This window comes from Lepidochelys kempii, chromosome 1, assembly GCF_965140265.1.
Source record: "Lepidochelys kempii isolate rLepKem1 chromosome 1, rLepKem1.hap2, whole genome shotgun sequence".
Taxonomy (NCBI): Eukaryota; Metazoa; Chordata; order Testudines; family Cheloniidae; genus Lepidochelys; species Lepidochelys kempii.
The window spans coordinates 35,224,803-35,239,633 of record NC_133256.1 but is presented as its reverse complement, the minus strand read 5'-3'; the positions used below and the strand labels follow the sequence as shown (position 1 = coordinate 35,239,633).

At 40.3% G+C, this 14,831-nt stretch overlaps 2 protein-coding genes across 2 annotated transcripts in view; both read left to right on the top strand.

Moving 5' to 3' along the window:
* The window catches only part of MSANTD4 (Myb/SANT DNA binding domain containing 4 with coiled-coils), an 804,538-nt gene that overhangs the window by 120,446 nt on the left and 669,261 nt on the right, over positions 1–14,831 (top strand). The window lies entirely within an intron of this gene.
* GUCY1A2 (guanylate cyclase 1 soluble subunit alpha 2) overlaps positions 1–14,831 on the top strand; it is a 275,143-nt gene that overhangs the window by 34,673 nt on the left and 225,639 nt on the right. The window contains exon 4 of the mRNA XM_073320048.1: positions 5,875–6,593. Within this exon, the coding sequence (XP_073176149.1) occupies positions 5,875–6,593 (719 nt within the window). The remainder of the gene's footprint in view (positions 1–5,874; positions 6,594–14,831) is intronic.

The following is a 14,831-nucleotide window of genomic DNA, read 5'->3' as shown; positions in this document are numbered from 1 at the left end:
ATAAAATACAAGACATTTTATATATTCGAGGAAACAGGAGAAGCCTTTTGGGATGTCAGTAAAGTATGCTTCTACACTAAAAACTGGTAACTTTTAGGCCAGCAGATGAATTCTCTTTATGTATTTAGAGACATATTTGCTTACTGAAATGACAAAAATAAGTTTGTTTGCTTATTCCTATTTGCCCTGCAGAGGCAACATAGCTGAATGGGAATGAATTGGATTCTATTCATGTCTGAGCATTATCAACACACTGTTCTCAAGTTCCAGTCAGTTACACCTGTGCAGACCTATTTAAGCAATAGGCTTCCCCATGTGTGAATGACAGCATACACTGAAGATAGTGGAGTTGCTCTGGTGTTGCAGGGGGCCTGCTTTGGCTTGCAGAACCTCTGTTACTGAAAAATGTGTGGGAAGAAAATAACAGTTTATTTCTAGGCTATCAGGTTGAATTTCCAGAGCTGATAGTGAGTGGGGTAGGGAAAATCTTTTTGCTTGTAGTCTGGAACTCATTGAGAGGCAGTGATCATGATGTTATTTTTAGTCACTTGTTAGAGTAGAACTACATTTTAAACATTATTAGAAAAAATATTATTTTCTATATAAACACAGGTAAAGCAAATATTACAGGGAAGCACATGTGGGTAAAACTTTTTAACCAACCTTTTCTATTTATGTAAATTTCATTTTTTAGTTTATTAAATTGTACAAAGTATCTAGATAATATATATAGCTCTACAAAGTAAGTTGTAGTACAGTTTTACAGCTGTGCCAAAGCTGTATGTAAAGATATAAAATGATTTTACTATGGTTATATGCAACCAATAAAAATGACCATTTAAAAACTATTGTCCAGCTTCCTCCATTTGATACAGAATTTCTCTTTATACTCAAGTTATGCCAAAGTACTTCACAGATTAATTAGATATAGGTCATACTGTCATTTAGAGGCCAATTGATCAGCTAGTAAGCACTCAGGTGTGTCCTACACCCATCGGAATCTGTTTTATTGAGAGAGTGAATGTTGGTTAAAATATTAGTTTTTCCTAGTGTTTTTAAATGGTGTCCTGGAATCTTCAACTTCTGCCTAAACCACCATCAGATAAAAGCAGAAGAGAGTTGTGTTATGAAGGGGATACTAAATATTTACTGAAAATGTGCTTCATTAAGGAAACTTTTGTTACACCCAGGGGGACAGAACCTCGTCTTTTGTTCATGATATGAATGTTAGAACTGCTAATTGTATCTCACCTATACCATTCACTAGATGACACTTCAATTCTCTTAAGGGATATCCCAGATAGTACGTGCTAATATATACCAATGTACTATTGGCTGCTGTTGTCTCCTTGGTTCACTCTACAGGAATAATTAGATGGATTATAGTTGCTTCAATATGATCTGTAGCTGAATCCAAGGGTATTTTGTTGTTTTGATCACATCTTTCACCTTCTCATTGATTCTGAAGAGCTTGTATGCTGGGATTTTTTTTATGTTAGATTATGTTAAGAAAGGGACAGAGAATAACACTGAAGATCTGACAAATGACTTTATATAAATAGATGGTATGCTCATACCTCAAACACTGTATTCAATTTTGGACATTCCCCTGCAAAAATATTGTAGTTGAAATGTAAAAGGATCAGCGAAAGATGGTAAAAATGAACAATCACAGAAAGACTATGAGAAGAGAGAGAAAAGATTCTCAAAATAGAAGAAAAAGAATGGGAGATACTTAGTTTAATTGAATGGCAACGAATAATGTAGATACTTGTTGATATAACATCCAATTAACTTGTAGGATTCTCAAAATATTGCAACTCAGATTCTGAAAAAAATGTTTAGGAGGAATATTTATTAAATCAGTCTTTTATATTAATAATAAAATATCCACAGACCTACTACTATCCTCTTATTGCGGGATAGCAGCCAAGCACTAATTGTTGCAGCTAGGGAGAAGCTTCCCCCAGAGCTTGTTATTGCATAATTGGCCATTAGATTATACAGTTTCTCTCAAGCATCTGGTACTAGCCACTGTTGAGATAGAATGCCTTGGCAGATGGACCATTGATTTGATCTGGTATGGCAATTTCTGTGCTTCTAACAATGGTGCTAGTGTTTCCTTTTTTATACCTAAACATATTTAACAGGCTGGGGAAAAAAATCCATTTGAGAGAGAGTGAAAATAACTAAGACTCTTTATACAGGAAATGAATAAGAGGGGATGAGGTAAAGAGAAACAAAAAAATAAACTTTATAGAGATGGTAGGTGGATTGCAAGAGCAAGGGGATGTTCAGCAAAATAGAAAAGTGGTAGAGTTAAAAGTACTAAAAGAAAATACTTAATCATACAAGGCAGAAATAGCCTGTGGAACTCCATGCCACCAGATATCACAAAGGCTAAGAGCTTAGTATGACTGAAAATGGGATGATAATTGTTTTTTGATAATGAGAACATCCAGAATTACAATACAATTTGTGTTACCTAAAGAAGAGTTCTGTGTAGCTCAGAAGCTTGTCTTTCACCAATAGAAGTTGGTCCAATAAAAGATATTACCTCACCCACCTTGTTTCTCTGCATTACAATAGTAAATTGTAAAAAAAAATAGTAATAAAAAAATTGAACAAGATATAAACCCTCATGCTTCAGGGTATAAATCGGTTTGTAATTCATGGGGATTAGGAAGAAACTTTCTCTATGGGTGGGATATTCCATACCTGCCTCTTCAGGGTTTCTTTCACCCTTCTAAAAAGCAAAAAGGAGGACTTGTGGCACCTTAGAGACTAACAAATTTATTTGAGCATAAGCTTCCGTGAGCTACAGCTGAAGTGAGCTGTAGCTCATGAAAGCTTATGCTCAAATAAATTGGTTAGTCTCTAAGGTGCCACAAGTACTCCTTTTCTTTTTGAGGATACAGACTAAGACGGCTGCTACTCTTTCACCCTTCTGTAAAGCATCTGGTCATGGGCATTGTCAGACAAAATTCTGGATTAGAAAAACCACTGATCTGATCCAGTTTGGTCACTTCTGTTTTTCTATGTCTGATTCACTGCTATGCTACTCTAGTGGAGCAGGTGTAACTCCACTGATTAATGCCTAAAATGTTTAAAAAGGTAATGGCATATCCTGTGGCCATATCACTGAACCTAATTTCATAAAATAACCCACATTGGCTGGGGTTGGTACTTGGCTGGAAGATGTTAGAGTCCTGTGCTCTGCAAAAGTAATGGTGGTGATTCACCTTAGAGACTAACCCATTTATTTGAGCATAAGCTGTCGTGAGCTACAGCTTCATCCCATGAAGTGAGCTGTAGCTCACGACAGCTTATGCTCAAATAAATGGGTTAGTCTCTAAGGTGCCACAAGTACTCCTTTTCTTTTTGCGAATACAGACTAACACGGCTGTTACTCTGAAACCGGTGGTGATTCAGTGACTGACACCCTTTCCTCTACTAGGAGGCATTGTACTACTGAGGTACTCTCTTTTGGATTATCCATAAAACCACAGTTCTGACCACTTGTGGTTATAAAAGGTCCCATGATATTTTTTGGAAGAGTAGGGCTTTCAACCCAGGTATTCTGGCCAAATGCCAATATGAATAATTATATTCTGCTACCTACCTAAATGTATCCTGTTAATTTTCCTGCATAAGTTATTTTTCTTTATGTTCTGTCTTGAGCTGTTGTGCCATATTAAGAGCTTTTAAACTCAAGTCACATCCCGGATGTGGGCAAAAAGATCACTACATATAGTTTGTAAATCAGTTTGGATGAAGGGTGCTGTGTAAATACCAAACATCAGTAGAACTGGGCAAAATTTTTTGTCTGAAACTGTCTTTGGCAACACCAAAATGTTTCATAAATTTGTATTGGGTTCTGCCAAATTGTTTGTGTAGGACAAAAAAAAAACTGAAAAAGTTGAAATGTTTCCTTTTAACATTTTTAAAATGAAACATTTCATTTTTTATCTTTTTAAAAGAATTTTTGTTTCTATATTCCCTTCAGTTATTTTTTTTAAAAGTCTGAAATAGAAACAGTTTCACTCTGAGTCAAACATAACATTTTGTTTGACCCACAATACTTTTTTTTTTTGAACTTTTTGATTTGCTGAAAATTTTGAAAAACTTCAATTTTGGGTGAATCTAAAATGATTTTTTTGTTTAATTTTCAGAATTTCCAGCAAACTGAAAAATCAGTAATTTCCGGGGCTCTAGTTGTTATAATTATAGCCATGTGCTTACTCAAACACTTCTTTGAGATTATTATCAAAGTTTTGTTCTGCAAACAATAGATTAATAACTTCTGCTGTTCTCATGTCTCTGGGCATAAAACTATTTTAATTACATGGTTCTTCCAAGTTCAGAAGCCTATGAGCTATCCAAACAAATGATGTAATGGTCTTCAGAGATCCACTGGTATTTTACTGAAGATAGCATAAGACATGTTGAATATGTATTATAATGAAGATCTGACTTGTACCCTTAGGAAATAAATGACTATGTCCTTCATTTCTATTGGAATAATTAGAACCAGCTGTCATGGATTTAACTAGTATGTGTTACATTTAATAAAAATGATGCACTGGAGGAAATTTTTTTGTTTGTTGAATTTATTTTCTCTGCACACTCTTACACTGGGTATATATTCTAATAATTCACATGAAAATTATCCTACCAGATCTAGCAACTGGACGCACACATGCTATGCACATTGTAACTCCAGCGTTTGATATACTGATTAAATGCAAATAATGCTTAAAAGAGCATTCCTAGAAAATAGTAGAGATATGAAAATGTTTAGTCGTCACCTTAAAATGGAATTTTCTAAAGTTGCCTTTAAGATAGTTACTAGCAAACCAAAGCAGCATTTGATGTACATTGTTAGTCTGGGATCTTTTTATTGCTGCGATATTTTACTGCCTGCATGCAATGTTTGGTATCATCACTTTTCAGAAATGAAAGCCTTTTGAGTTTCTGTGATGGGAACATGGAAAGATCTAGTACGTTAGCGGTGAATGACTCATTAGCCCCTTCACCCTTTGCCGCAGAAACACTTTTCCAGGTGGCTAAGCCTGGAAGCATTGCAGGAGCTTGTTCTCAATTTCAAGCAATTCAGAGAAAGGGGTTATTTCATCTTATTCTTTAGCAATCCCTAGTGGTCAGTGTAGGAAAAGCATTTCAGTCTCTGAGACTGTCTTACTTCATGGTTGCAGAGTAAATGCAGCCAGAAGAGGTATATCTGAGTGGCCAGTTGTGGGTTTTCCATTGTTCTGTGGAAATCCAAGGTTTGATTTCCAGTCCCAGTCTTTGACTCAGTGGGGACTGGGACTGTTGCAAAGACAATGAGGGAGAAGGAGAACTATTTTGTGTTACTCTGTAGTGATCCCACTGTCCAATTCAAAGGTGGTACTAAAAAATTCTGAAGGAAGTTCTGTCTAGTCATCCTCATTGCAAAGGGTGGTCAGATAACTTGGTTGTGTGTGAGACATAAAGCATGAGGAAAGTGTAGTCCTCTGGGCTCTAACTGGAATGAGAAAAGGTAAAAGTGCATGAATCACAAACTGTGGCTGATAGCGGGACATGGGACTGGGGAGTGAGGAAGGAAGATGGCCAGGAAAAAAAAAAAGCAGCCTAGAATGTGATGCAGACATCTTCGGGTCACCCACAGAGACCAAATGAAATCTGGTAGCTTTTGCCCTAGGGAAATGGGAGTCCCACTAGCAGGTATCCTTCATGAAGAAACCTTTAGAATAAGGGAGAAATCATAATCTGGTGGCTGGGGGGAAGCTCAAAACAAACACAGATTAAAAGGAAAAATGTTGCACAACAACAACCCCACCACATTGTTGACATATATTTACCATTTCCCTGTAGGTCTGAAGTTTGAGGAGATGCAAGAAAAATTTGGGGAGGAATTCTTCAATATCAGCTTTGATGAGAATGAAAGAGTTCTTCGCGCTTTAGGTGGCACGTTGCAGGACTTCTTCAATGGCTTTGATGCTCTGCTGGAGCACATTAGAACTTCATTTGGAAGACTGGCCACTCTGGAATCCCCTTCTTTCCGATGCAAAGAGCTCCCCGAAGGCAACCTCATGCTCCACTACTTTCACCCTCATCATATTGTTGGATTTGCAATGATGGGAATGATAAAGGCGGCAGCAAAGAAGATCTACCGTTTGGAAGTGGATGTGGAACAAGTCACGAATGATAAACTGTACGCAGAGGGGTCAAACCCAGGTAATTGCAGCTGTCTTACTTTTGTTATCAAAGAACGTGAAAATGCAAATATCACAAAAGCACTTCCACTCGGATCATCGCAGTCTCCCTCAGACCTGAGGATAAGCATCAGCACCTTCTGCAGAGCTTTCCCCTTCCATCTGATGTTTGATCCAAACATGCTGGTGCTCCAGCTTGGGGAAGGCCTTAGGAAGCAGCTCAAATGTGACACTCACAAAACATTGAAATTCCAGGACTGCTTTGAGATAGTTTCCCCGAAGGTCAGTGCCACATTTGAACGAGTCCTTCTGAGATTATCAACGCCGTTTGTGATTCGGACCAAACTTGAGGCTTCTGGCTCTGAAAATAAAGATAAGGTAAGAGCATTAATTTAGAATGGGATGTGTGTGTATGGGAAAGGCTCATTTATTTAGAGTGGAACAGCTCAAGAACTATGCACTACTGAAAGCTCATTTAACCCCTCAAAATAAGGCTTAAGTGGGATGTAAGTGGTGCTCTCTGGATTGGGATAAATTTCATCCTACATTATTTATAAACTCTGCATGTGGAGTTATTGCAGATATTTTAAATGCTAATCAGAAAATTCTCGGTCACAGTGTTGTGTATTAAAACAGTGGTGAAATTCTCAATGCCTTGGTTTGACGTAATGACTAGGTCTAATCATTAATTTAATTCCAATTTTATTTTAATAATACTGAAAACAACACCATTGAATGTCATTGTTCTCCAGGGAATGCAGTTTTGATGTGTTATCTGAAGGGGTTTAGCTGTAGGATTCCCATTTACTTTGTATATCCGACACAACAATTTGAAAACATACTCCTCTCCATGTCTCTCATGCTGCAGAGATGTGGGAAATCTGTAGTTATTCACCACTATAATAAATGACGCCCAATACCGTTTATGCCAATCTTAATATAGGAAGCTCTGATGCTGTCCTATCATAAAACAAGCCCCAACCCAAAGAATGTTTGTTTACCTTTGTGATGAGTGGTAGCAAGTGTTCTTAGGTAGTTTAACACTCCCAGGACCTGGAGATAGTGTGGTGGCTACAAGTGGCCAGATTTTCAAATGGGCTCAGCTTCCATTTAGGCACTTACGATGGCGTAGGGCTTATGTCGGTGTAATTAGGGCAAAGCAGTGTCTGTGTAGACACCACGTTCCTTACATTGGCTGGAGCTGTGAAATTGACAAGAAAACTGGCTCCCAGTTCCCAAGCTGGGCTGCTGTGGGGTCTCCTGGCTTGGGCTGCCCTCTGGATCTCTGCTCCCAGTGGGGAGCCCTGCTGCCCCCGCAGGATCCTGGCTCCTCACACCCCACTGGGAGCACAGCAGTCGACTGGACTCCAAGCGCAGATCTCCCTGCCCAAAGTGAGAAGCCCCGGGTGGCTTTCCCACCACTCCTGGCTGGGTGTGGGAAGGTGAGAAGCCCAGGGGGCAGTTGGGCTCTTGGAGGGGAGCTGTGTAGAGCTGAGAGCCCTCTTCAGTCGGTGGAAGTGCTCCTTGTGAGGACATGCATCACCGACAGAAGGAGGGTAGTCTGGACATCAGTCCACGCAGTAATTACTGCCGTGGCTATAAGTCGACCTAACATAGGTCGACTTAAGATTGTAGTGTAGATATGTTCTTAGTGGGTTACAGATTGTTGTAATGAGCCATAAATCCAGTCTCTTTATTAAGGCCATTATTTTTAGTGTCTAGCGAAGTTAAGAATATAAATTCCGAGACTCATCTTTTGAAAGTGTTGTGCAGGTTCCCTTTGAGGATGAGGACTGATAGGTCAGATATGGAGTGATCACTTTGGGAAAAGTGCTCACCCATGGGTAATATGGCTTTCTTGTTTTACCATTTTTCTGTGTGAGTTCATTTGATAGTGTAGTGATTGTCTCGTTTCACCCACATAGTTGTTATTGGGGCATTTAGTGCACTGAGCGAGGTACACCACATGTTGTGACAGGTATGTATAGGACCCATTGATCTTGAAAGGTGTGTTGTGTGGGGTGTTGTGGGTAGCACTGCAGGAGTGTTAATGAGCCACTTCCCCTTGAATGGTCCCTTAGCATATCTCTTAAACTAAGGCTTTTTCTGCACTGTGCAGCTTTTAGCGACACGGCTGTGTCGCTGCAGTTGTGCACTAAAAGGCATGCAGTGTAACTGCTCTTTGTCGGCGGGAGAGAGCTCTCATGCTGACAAAAATATGCCACCTCCAACGAGTGGCAGCAGCTTTGTCGGCAGGAGAGTGCTCCTGCCAACCAAGTGCTGTTCACACCAATGCTTTTCATCAGTAAAACTTTTGTTGTTTGGGGGTGTGTGTTTTTTTTAACACCCCTAAACGACAAAAGTTTTGCCGATGAAGTTCCAGTGTAGATAAATCCTAAACTAACAGAACTAAACAATCTGTTCCATCTTGTATTTAGCTGTAACACTCTTGAGTACCTTTCTCAGACCTGAAGAAGAGCTCTGTAGCTTGAAAGCTTAACTCTTTCACCAACAGAAGTGGGTCCAATAACAGGTATTATCTCACCCACCTTGTCTCTCTAATATCCTGGGATCACATGGCTACAACACTGCAAACATAATAATGATAGTAGGAGCTTTATATTAGTTGACATATTTGCAAGTATGCATTTACAAAGGTGTTAGCTCAGTGGTTTGAGCATTGCCCTGCTAAACCCAGGGTTATGAATTCAATCCTTGAGGGGGCCATTTAGGATCTGGGGCAAAAATTGGGGATTGGTCCTGCTTTGAGCAGGGGGTTGGACTAGATGATCTCCTGAGGTCCCTTCCAACCGTGGTATTCTATGATTCACTATTTAAGAAATAAAGAAAAGGTTCAAACATTTCCAGCTACACATATTTTTCCTCATTGTTTTTTTGAATGAAGTTTTAGAGTAATTATAAATTTCTTTTCAACAAGGATATTTCTCAAATTCTTTGTGTGTGGATTTACCCAGATTTATTACTCTGACAACACACCCTACATTCCTTTTCACAACTGGGGCTATTCCTAAAACATATATGTTTTACATGGTTTGTCTTCTTGAGGATAAGGATTATCAAACTTGAATCTTGTACAAATGGAGATGTTCTGATCTAAATAAGACACTCTTAGGGGATGGTCTCTTGACTCAGGTTGCCAATTTTGGTAGGACGTACTCTTGGAGGTTTCGTCACATGACATAATCTTTAATTAAAAATGAATCTTTAATTCCTAGAGACTCCAGGAAAATCCTGGAGGGTTGGCAACCCTACTCTTGACCCAAGAACCTTAGAATCATAGAAATGTAGGGCTGGAAGGGACATTGATAGATCATCTAGCTCAGTCCCCTGTACTGAGGCAGGAGTAAGTATTATCTAGACCTGATAGGTGTTTAACCTGTTTTTATAAACCTCTAGTGACGAAGATTCCACAACCGCCCTAGGTAATCTGTTGCATTGTTTAACTACCTGGACAGGAAGTTTTTCCTAATGTCTAACCTAAATCTCCCTTGCTGCAATTTACCCATCGCCCTACTTTTTGTCCTGTCCTTAGTGTTAAGGAGAACAATTTATCACCCTCCTCTATGACAACATTTTACATACCTGAAGACTGTCATGTCCCTCCTCAGTCTTCTCTTCTCACATCTACTGCTTCCCTTCTATCTACTAGGATTGTTGCCCTGTCAAAGAAGGATATTAGGTTGATTTGACATTAGAGTTACAATGTTTGTTATATCAATTAAACTTCTATCAGATATTATGTACAAAGCACAAATTTCAGTATCCAATATATCTTTTAAACCTATCAGAAAGGAAAATGGTATGAATGATAAGGCAAGGTGAAATTTAAACTGCAGCTGTTCTGAAGTCATATAACATTCTTTTTAAACGTGGTTTATGGATAAGGAGAGGTTATCTTCCTGACATTTGCTTGTTGTTGGGGACAGAAGTGAAAACCTCCTGGAATTTTTCTAACCACTGTGAACATTTATAACATAACCAACTTCAAACATATAGAGGTATTATTATAATTTCAAGCTTCCTGGCTATAACATACTTGCGGCTATATTGTAATATTCAATTAAAGTGCAAACAAGTACATAACAACTTAATATAAAAAGGAAGTTTATAAGAATTTTGCATCAATATTGAGGTTTGTTCACCTTTCGTAACTTGCTATAAGACAGGTTTGCCAGACCTCAAATTGTTCCTGTAGCTCTTTTCTGGACCCTTTCCAATTTGTAATCATACTTTTTAAAGTGTGGACATCAAAACTGGAAGCAGTACTCCAGTAATTCCTCATAGGCTAGCTGGGAAGGGGGATACCGATATTTCTTCCTGTTGTAACATGAGGGCATTAAAAAGGTAATGAGTCACTGAGTTAGGTGATTGTTCTGTTTTGTGGGCTGAGCCCATTTTCTCGGCCAGTTTGGGCCTTCAGAACCCTGCCTTGTTGAACCAAATACACTAATCTGCTGCAACACAGACCCAGAGTCTAATGCGCGCCCTCAAAGCTGCAGACTTAACTGAAAACAGCTTAGCAAGTGCTCCTGTCTCTAGCACCCAGACACCCAGCTCCCAATGGGATCAAAACCCCAAATAAATCCATTTTACTCTTTATAAAGCTTATACAGGGTAAACTCATAAATGGTCCACCCTCTATAACACTGATAGAGAGATACGCACAGCTGTTTGCTCCTAAAGGTATTAATTACTTTCTCTGGGTTAATTAATAAGCAAAAGTGATTTTATTAAGTATAAAAGGTAGGATTTCATAGAATCATAGAATATCAGGGTTGGAAGGGACCTCAGGAGGTCATCTAGTCCAACCCCCTGCTCAAAGCAGGACCAATCCCCAACTAAATCATCCCAGCCAGGGCTTTGTCAATAAACTTCTTTTACTGTTCATCTTTGTGACATTGCACTCCATATGGTTTTATGAAAATATGCTAATGAGTGTGAATATAATGCATGACTTGCCCTTGGTGAATCCATGCTGACTGTTCCTGATCACTTTCCTTTCCTCTAAGTGCTTCAGAATTGATTCCTTGAGGACCTGCTGCATGATTTTTCCAGGTACTGAGGTGAAGCTGACTGGTCTGTAGTTCCCAGGATCCTCCTTCTTCCCTTTTTAAAAGATGGGCACTACATTAGCCTTTTTCCAGTCGTCCGGGACCTCCCCTGATCGCCATGAGTTTTCAAAGATAATGGACAATGGCTCTGCAATCACATCTGCCAACTCCTTTAGCACTCTCGGATGCAGTGCATCTGGCCCCAAATAATAACAGACAGAACAAAGTAAGTTACCAAGAAAAATAAAATAAAAATAAAAACACTCAAGTCTAAGCCTAATACAGTTAAGAAACTGAATACAGGTAAATCTTATCCTCAGAGATGTTCCAATAAGCTTCTTTCACAGACTAGACTCCTTTCTAGTCTGGGCACAATCCTTTCCCCTGGTATAGTCCTTGTTCCAGCTCAGGTGGTAGCTAGGGAATTTCTCATGACTGCGGCCTCCTTTGTTCTGTTCCATCCCGTGATCTAGCTCTGGCACCCCTCCCAGCCTTCCTTCTAAATGGAAAAGCACCAGGTTTAAGATGGATTCCAGTACCCGGTGACATGGTCACATGTCCTGTGAGACCCCAAGCCTTCATTCTTCCTGGCTTGACTTACAGGAAGGCTTGCAAGTAAACAGAGCCATTTACAACCAATTGTCCTAATTGATGGGAGCCATCAAGATTCTAAACCACCATTAATGGCCCACACTTTGCATAATTACAATAGGACCTCAGAGTTATATTTCATATTTCTAGTTTCAGCTACAAGAATGATACAATTATACAAATAGAATTGGGGCGGGCAAACTTTTTGGCCTGAGGGCCACATCTGGGAATGGAAATTATTTGGCGGGCCATGAATGCTCATGAAATTGGGGGTTGGGGTGCGGGTCGGGGGGGGAGTGAGGGCTTCAGCTGGGGGTGTGGGCTCTGGGCTGCAGGAGGGTGGGACCGAGGGGTTCAGAGGGCAGGAGGGGTTTGGAGTGTGGCCAATGGGAGCAGCGGGGTCAGTGGGCAGATCTCCCTGTCTGCCCCTATGCGTAGGAGCTGGAGGAGGGACATGCTGCTTCTTCTGGAAGCCATGTGGAGCCACAGCATATGTGGAATGGGGCAAGCCCTGGACCCCACTCCCTGGCAGGAGCTTGAGGGCCAGATTAAAACATGTGAAGGGCCAGATGCAGCCCCCGGCCCATAATTTGCCCAACCCTGAAATAGGATGACCACACTCGGTAGATTATAAACTTTGTAATGATACTTTACAAGAGACCTTTTGCATGAAGCATATTCCAGTTACATTATATTCACACTCATTAGCATATTTTCATAAAACCATATGGAGTGCAATGTCACAAAGATGAACAGTAAAAGAAGTTTATTGACAAAGCCCTGGCTGGGATGATTTAGTTGGGGTTGGTCCTGCTTTGAGCAGGGGGTTGGACTAGATGACCTCCTGAAGTCTCTTCCAACCCTAATCTTCTATGATTCTATGACTACAAAAGATAGATTTTAAGTGATTATAAATGATAGGGAAAACAGCTATGATATTTGAAATCCAGATTTTGCTTACTTTTAAAATTATCCTTGTACTGTTCCTTAAGTTTAGATAGCTGTTTCAAAATGATTTAAAGACTTTATGGTGACTCATTTAATTTTTGAAAAGTATTATTTATATAAAAAGTAGCATTAATACATATCCTTCACACACATACATACTGTATACCTGGTACAGATATCCATGTAATAAATTAAGCCATATGCTAAATTGTGGGATCATGTATAAGGATATTTACAGGGATTAGACTACAAGTACTATTTTAGAAATATCTCAAGAAGAGTATGTAACGGGATCCCTGGCATGCAGCCTGGGACCGTGGGATCACTGTGCCTCCTTAACTCTCCAGGTAGGTTTTAAAATAGATTTTAAGATAGATCTTAAGATTTTAAGATAAAATTTTAGTGATGGACAAAACGTCAAAGTTAGTTACCAAAATAAAATAAAATATAAGCACACAGTCTAAACTCTCAACCCTATTAGACTGGGCAACATCTAGATTAAGCAGGTTTTCTCACTCCACTGGATATTGCAGTTCATAGTACCCAGGCTTTACCCTTGAAACCTGGCCAGTCACCTCTGTTGGAGGCTTCAGTATTCTCTGAGTGTCCTTGTTGCTAATTTCAGTGTAGGTGGGGGAAAGAGAAAGGCTAACATGGGCCCCCTGTGTTTGGTTTTATACGCTCAGTCTCTCATGCTTGGAGAACACAAGTCCAGGCATGTCAGGTGGGCATTGCTGAGTCCCCAGGCAAGGTTGAGCAATTCCCCCGATGTGGTCTTATGCAGGTGGTTCACTGAGTTGTAGCTCCCTTGCTGGACTATGGCTGTTAACGTTTGTTTGATACTCACCCAGGTGTTGACTACTTTCCTTGGCATTGTTTCTGGAGAGCTAGTATCTGGGTGCTTCCCAAACCCACAGCATATTTTAGTGACAATCATAAAACACATTCTCATAACTTCATATTGTGACAGGGTCGGGCCAGATGGCTACAGGAGAGTAATAGAAGACAGAAATATTAGCCCCAGGCTAGGTAGGTCCCTTTTCCCTGGGTAAGGTAACAGGGGAAGGTTCCAGAACAATCAGGAACCTTCTGGAGACAATTAAGACAGACAGGCTGATTAGAACACCTGCAGCCAATCAAGAAGCTGCTAGAATCAATTAAGGCAGGCTAATCAGGGCACCTGGGTTTTGAAAAGGAGCTCACTTCAGTTTGTGGTGCACGTGTAAGGAGCTGGGAGGAAGAGGCGCTAGGAGCTGAGAGTGAGAACACATACTGTTGGAAGATTGAGGAGTACAAGCATTATCAGACACCAGGAGGAAGGTCCTATGGTGAGGATAAAGAAGGTGTTGGGAGGAGGCCATGGGGAAGTAGCCCAGGGAGTTGTAGCTGTCGCACGGCCGTTCCAGGAGGCATTCTAGACAGCTGCATTCCACAGAGCCCTGGGCTGGAACCCGGAGTAGAGGGCTGGCCCGGGTTCTCCCCAAACCTCCCAACTCCTGGTCAGCCACAGGAGGAGTTGACCTGGACTGTGGATTCACGAAAATGGCCAAACTGAGGGCTGCCGTGAAGCTCCAAGGTGAGCAAACCTGCCAATAAGCGCAATACCCACCAAAGTAGAGGAGGAACTTTGTCACAATATGCATTAATGATATACATATTTAGATAGAAAAATGACTTTCAGCAGATTATAACCTTTCCCCTGATACCTCACACGGCCTGCTTTATATGCAATATCACAATTATATATAAATGAGGCATATGGGGGTTACAGGATGCCTCCCCCCAACCCAAGGTATAGAATGTCATACACCCCTTTCCATGAACTACCATTTTTGGCATAATGCAAGTAGCAAATTGTTCAAAACTGTACATGAGAGAGGGTCTTACCGACCTGTGGTATTTGATGTTCCATCATTGTCCATATCATTCTCTCATGTTACTTAAATGCAAATGTTATCAATGGAAAACAAAACAATCCAGTCCTTTCAACAATCCAAGTGCAGCA